The 6,000-nt window shown below is 35.4% G+C and overlaps 1 protein-coding gene across 5 annotated transcripts in view; it reads right to left on the bottom strand.

Annotated features, from left to right (window-relative positions):
- Positions 1 to 1,428: 1,428 nt before the first annotated feature.
- ptprua (protein tyrosine phosphatase receptor type Ua) overlaps positions 1,429 to 6,000 on the bottom strand; it is a 235,975-nt gene continuing 231,403 nt past the window's right edge. For 4 of the 5 annotated variants that reach the window (XM_026241054.1, XM_026241057.1, XM_026241056.1 and 1 more), the window contains 2 exons: positions 5,445 to 5,580; positions 2,465 to 2,668 (listed from right to left, as the gene is read on the bottom strand). In XM_026241054.1, coding sequence (XP_026096839.1) covers positions 2,606 to 2,668; positions 5,445 to 5,580 — 199 coding nt within the window. In that variant the 3' untranslated portion in view covers positions 2,465 to 2,605. Of the gene's footprint in view, positions 2,669 to 5,444; positions 5,581 to 6,000 lie in introns of all 5 variants that reach the window. The other variant, XM_026241053.1, reaches the window with a different exon arrangement.

Below are 6,000 nucleotides of genomic sequence, written 5' to 3'. Positions count from 1 at the left end.
ATTAATATAACAACATAGGGATCCTGACCTCGATCTTGATCTGTGATCTCTTGATCTTTCCTTCTGTGGACCCGGCCCTCCGTCCCTCCCCCTGGTCTTCCGCCGGTCTATCTCCCTCCTGGTCTCCTTGTTTTTGTTTTTTGCACTTCCTGTCTCTGTTTCTCTCTATTACCTGGCCCTTCATCCCTCCCCCTGGTCCTCCGCCCATCTGGTAGCTGCTCCGTAGAGGAGGGGGTAATGTCACGGTGTCTGGTCTGTGTTTCCTTCGGTGTCCACTAGTGGTGTCACTTCCCCATAGGCACCTCACCGCAGGCACTACAATTCCCACAGAGCCTTGTCCCTTCATCACAGTAATTGCACACCTGTTAATTGCACTCAGCTGTCTTCTCTTTGATCGTCATTATCCTGTATATTTAAACCTGTCTGTTTTCTCTCTGTGTCGTGGAGTCATGACACAGAGTCATGTTTTGTCCCTGACTGATTTCATGGTTTTGACCCCCTGCTTGTTCTGGATTTAGATTTTTGGATTACAGTAATAAACACTGCTTATTGTCAGATCGTTACAAGCGCTCCAGCATTATTTCCACACATCGAGTTGGAGACTCTCAAACATACTGTTTTGAGACGCACTATTCCATCTATGAGCTGTTGTATCATAGTGCCACGAGAGCCCCTCCTTAGAACAGTATTTGAAAATCCATGCTATGGTAAGTGTGCATGTGAAGTCTTTGCACACTTTCTGAAATCCACACTGTGGTAAATTTGCACGCTAGTATTTTACGTTCTTCCTAATATCCTATATGGTGAGGGCTTCACTTGGTTGCTTTCTGCCCTTTCTTGAGTTGGTAAAAGTCCTGTTCATCTTGGGCGCCACTCCACCTCCACCAGAATTATTTTCTGTTAAAAATAATAGTAGACAGTGGTTTGTGAATACTGATGCTTAGCCTAAATAATTTGATCGGGAACATCCTCTCCTGTGATCCATGATGTGTATGTATGTGTATTTAGAGACACTGAATAACAGACTTTTATAAAAAAAAAAACGCGTCAATGTGCGATAAAAAATAATTGTCGCAGTAAATCAATTAATGCATTAACCCAATAATAACCTGTTAACTTGCCCAGCCCTAATAAATATATATATATATATATATATATATATATATGATATAACATATCTGAAGTCAATACATGTTTCCCCTTTAACTTATTTGCTACTTATTTACAATTAAGCTATTATAGATTATTTATGTATTATCATTTCTATAATAATAATAATTATTATTATTATTATTATTATTTAATTTCCTATGTGTATTTAAATTGGGAAAAATGAATGTTATAAAAACAATAATGACAATGAGATAAAAGCAACATTGGAATGTTTTATTAATTCATATGACATTTATTTTTTATTTTTTTTAGAAAACAAAACCAATAAATACAAATATAAAAAGCAACTGTATAGCGAGTGCCTCACTGTATTTCGTAATAGTAGCATTTCTGATTATTTTACATAGTTGCGTATATACTGTTTTTATTATTATTATTATTTATTTATTTTTTTTTTTTACTGCACTCAATGACAGTGGGCAGCAGCACTCAAAGCAGACAGGTCACAATGGATTGCAATGAAGCATGAAACAGGCATGCAGATCCATGAGTGATCCTCTTCATGCCCCCACCCCATACAAAAATGTGTTGGCACATTAAAGACAACATCAAGAAACAATATTGTTTGTTTGTTTTGCAAAATATATATTATATATACATATATATATACACACACAAAGAAAACAAGAAATAAACCCAGAAACCATCTATGTATCTACTCGCTTGTCAAAATACTGACAATTTAAAGTTCAAAGGTGAAGTGTGTAATTTTTGCTCCACTGGCATTACCAATAATTTGGAAGATTTGCAAAAAAAAAAAATCACCATTTTCAAACAACAGTCCTGAACTCGCCCCAATTTCTCACTGGTCAGCCAAAAATGTAGTTCTGCCCCAAAGAATCAATGGCTCACTCATGGTCTCTGAACATTAAGCTGGGAAAGCAGATGAAGGTCAAAAAATTATACACATCACCATTAAGTAATTGACAAGAAAAGCTCCATCTGCCTTCACATCCTTACATTCCAGGAATGCTTTCTGGTAAAAATGGGTGCATCAGCAGAGTAGATTGCCCCATGTACAGAGTTTAACAATACAGATAATGTACAAACACAATATCACCCATGGCACGTTTTGCAAAAATTCAGCGTGTTTTCCCCTGCTTGGTGTATAAGGCAGAGAGCCAGTCATGTGATTAAAGCCGACATATGTCATAATCTCAAAACTGTTGAAATCCCATTGATTCCCTCGATGTTTGGCGGGAATATCTGGCACAGGAGGTCGGAAAGATCAAAACAGAAAGTGCACAGAGGACAATAGAGGTTAAAGGTTAGAGAAATGTGCCTTGCATTCCCACTCTTGATGTAGATGTGCTTTCTCACTGGAGGACAGAAAGGCTCATTCATGTGGGCTAGACTGGCCCAAGCCGAAGTGAACAGAGGAGGCGAGGTGAAGATGTTGAAGCCGGTGTTGATTGTGTCTCGAGCTCTTGTGTTATCTGACTTCCAGGCAGTCCAGGTACTCCAGAGCCAGCTCATAGCAGAACCTGTACTGCTCCTGCAGACAACAGCAAGGCTACATCAGTTTCTCTGGCAACATAGACTATCAACTTCATAGCACTACTAGAGTTTTACATTTGAAGAAATTGTGAGTCATATTGGCCTGTGCATTGTCAATCTGAAAATACAAATCTGATTGCATAATTTAATAATTGATTATAATTACTCCAATCCATTATCACAAAAGATGCAGAACAGGAGAGACTGAGGAAAAAAGGAATATTAAAATAAATGAAAAAAATAATGTTGATTTCTTCAAGTTTCTGCATTATTATTCATAATTGCACGAATCCATTTGAGCAGCATTTGTGTATATAGGAATATTTGGAGAATATATTTAGAAATGTACACTGAAGAATTACTGGTGTAGGATTTACTTCAAAAAATCTAAAAGGAATGAAAAGTAACCGACTGAATTAAATATATAAATGTGAAACTTTGAAGTATACAGATATTTTTGTATTGGTTCATAACAATGTTTATGTAAGTTTGCTTTAGACATGATATTATACTTTTTTTTCAATACTAAATGTATAATAGTTTTTCATTGTAACACTTTAAGAGTGTTACAAGCTGTTTGCGAATAGATAAGTTCCCTAAAGTTGCAAAGGCTAAAGTCTCAAACCCAAAGAGATACTCTTTATAAATGTTAAGAGTCAACCACGCCCCCCTAAAACTCCTCATTTAAACACCCCCCACATGTCTACTGTAAGTAATGATGTAGGAAAATTTGCATAACGCCACCTAAATGTTCAAGCAAAGAAAGAAAGAGTAACTTATATTCCCACTGTTGCTGCCACTACCATTTTGTAGAGACGCTGCATGTTTCATCACGAAAGGGAAAAATTACTTTGTTTGGCCTTCCGAAAGAGGACACAACTAGAAATCAGTAGTTAAGATTATGTTTATGTTTATGTTTTCAAGTGATATATAACTTCTGATGATTTCTAAAAAGTGATAGAGAAAAAGGCAACTTTTCAAGGAAGTCTTTTTTTTAAACAAAGGTCAAAGCTCCTTTTGTAATGTAGATTTCTGAGGGTGCACTCTTGTGATAAATTCATCTATTACTTTTCCTACATAATGTTTAACAAAAAATATTGGTAAAATATATATTTGGGAGTCTTAGACCTTTCCAACGATATATAGTTTGTCAAGATTAGATTAGATTTGATTGTAATATAGTATAGTCAACGTAGGCGTCCCGTATACGGGACGGGGTGACATTTAACAGGTTAAGTTGTTTATACAACTGTTTTTACAACACTGTTCCAGAACAGTTCAACCCAACTAGATTCAGATGTGTGCGGTTCATTTTATGGAGGACTGTTTCCTGATCTTGGGAGAGAAGACTACAATGTTCTGTTCTGACTCACAGTCTGTAAGTACGTTTACATATTTATATTTAAAGATTTTGCCACTGATGATAAAAACGCAAGTTTTGCGCTGTGTAGAGTATCATTGTAGAGCGCTTGTTGTTTATCATTTCTCCTGTCACAAATGAAGAAATAGTTTTATGTTACGCTGCGCGATACAATGAAAAGCGTACAAAGACAGTGTAAGTCATTATAATCAGTAATTAATAATTAAAGAACAAACGTCTGAAGCGATAAGAGAAACATACAAAATGTGCAGAGCACGGGGGCGCAAGGACTGGAACTGAGAACCACTGACCTACCCCAACCCTAAACCTACCCTTACAGTAGGATAAATACAGTACAGTACAGTATGTGGAACACAATGTGTTTTTTAACCTTAAGCTGCATAAACACATTTAATTACACCAAATACACAAAATAATGTTATTTTTAGAAACATCATATGTCCTTTTACAACTTATTTTTCATAACAACTGAAACAACTGAAAATAGAAACAACTGACAGTAATACCCCGTAATGCAAACAACTTGACTTTTTTCTTCTTCCGCAAATTAAACCGTTTTAAATCCAGCTGACACCTTGATATCAATTTGATGTCAAATATTAGTCAAGACTTCATCAAGATGATTTTAAATTCAATTTTGATGGCAATTTCTTCTTTTTTGGTGATTGGGTGAAAATAGGAAATAAATCCCATGCTGAAATTGGTTTGATGTTTATGTAAGCTAATATGTTGGATATTAAATTTATATCAAATCAACATCACGTCAAGTTTTTGACCTCACTTCAATTTGGATATTTGACTTGTTTTTTTAGTCGTTTTAGTCGTTTTTTGACATCAAACTGATGTCTTTTCAACATCAATTGCCCACTGGTAAGTGAATGTGATGAGACATTTTGTGTTTTTTACATATTGGGCATACAAATAAGATTGAATGTGTGCATATTTGAAAATATTATTTGCAAATAGTTCTAAATGTTTACTTCCCTATTAGAATTAGAACAAAAAAAAATATTCACTCTTCTTCACAAATATATATATATATATATATATATATATATATATAAATTGGCAAAACAGCAAAATAAAAACTTGCTGATATTAAGTTTGAAAAAGATGAAAATTAATATAAAACATAAATGTTAGCATTTTACTTTTGTTTACAATAAAATAAGTGCATTTTTATTTAAAACTGCCTTATTATTTTTAAATATAATAGTATTATTACACTTTATTATTTAGTTTATTATAAAAAAAGTGTATTATTATTATTATTATTATTATTATTATTATTATTATTATTATTATTATTTTATATAGTTATATTTAATGGGTCACAAGCAAACACCTAGGCAAACAGAACTAATTATTACTTGACATAAGTAAGCACACCAACCATAGACTCCACCATGTTGGGCTTGGAGTTGCGGAGAGTCTTGACGGCGTAGAACACGTCCACCATGTTGTGATGGTGCACCATCTCCATTATCATGGTGCAAGCACAGAAAGTGCCACTGCGTCCGCCGCCATTCCTTACAGACAACAATATGTCAATCCATTAGCATCTTCAAGAAAAGCAGCAGCTTGTAACACATGAAGGAGCGGGATCTGAGCGGCACACTCTCAAAGCTTGTGTGGATTATTGTATTAGAGATGTCTGGAGGGGATAGTTGTGAAAGAGGCATATTTGTGCCACCACATTCTGCCAGACATCTGCAACACTTTTGAGCATGAAGGAATGGAAAGTACCAGTGGGCTCTAGGGAAAAGACATGCAATAAAAATGTCACATCCTACTGAGTTAAGATCATTTCCCCTGGGCTACTGATAGAGGAAGGGACCCCAGCATAGCTTTGAAGCTGACGTGCTGCATCATACCACGGTTTCATTAATAGTGGATAGACATATTAAACTATAGGCAAGTGAAGGTGGCAGGTACGAATTCCAAGGCTA

The sequence above is a fragment of the Carassius auratus genome, linkage group LG44F (genome assembly GCF_003368295.1).
Source record: "Carassius auratus strain Wakin linkage group LG44F, ASM336829v1, whole genome shotgun sequence".
In the NCBI taxonomy this organism is placed as follows: domain Eukaryota; kingdom Metazoa; phylum Chordata; class Actinopteri; order Cypriniformes; family Cyprinidae; genus Carassius; species Carassius auratus.
The sequence above is the reverse complement of the archived record's forward strand: the minus strand, read 5'-3'. Positions and strand labels throughout refer to the sequence as shown.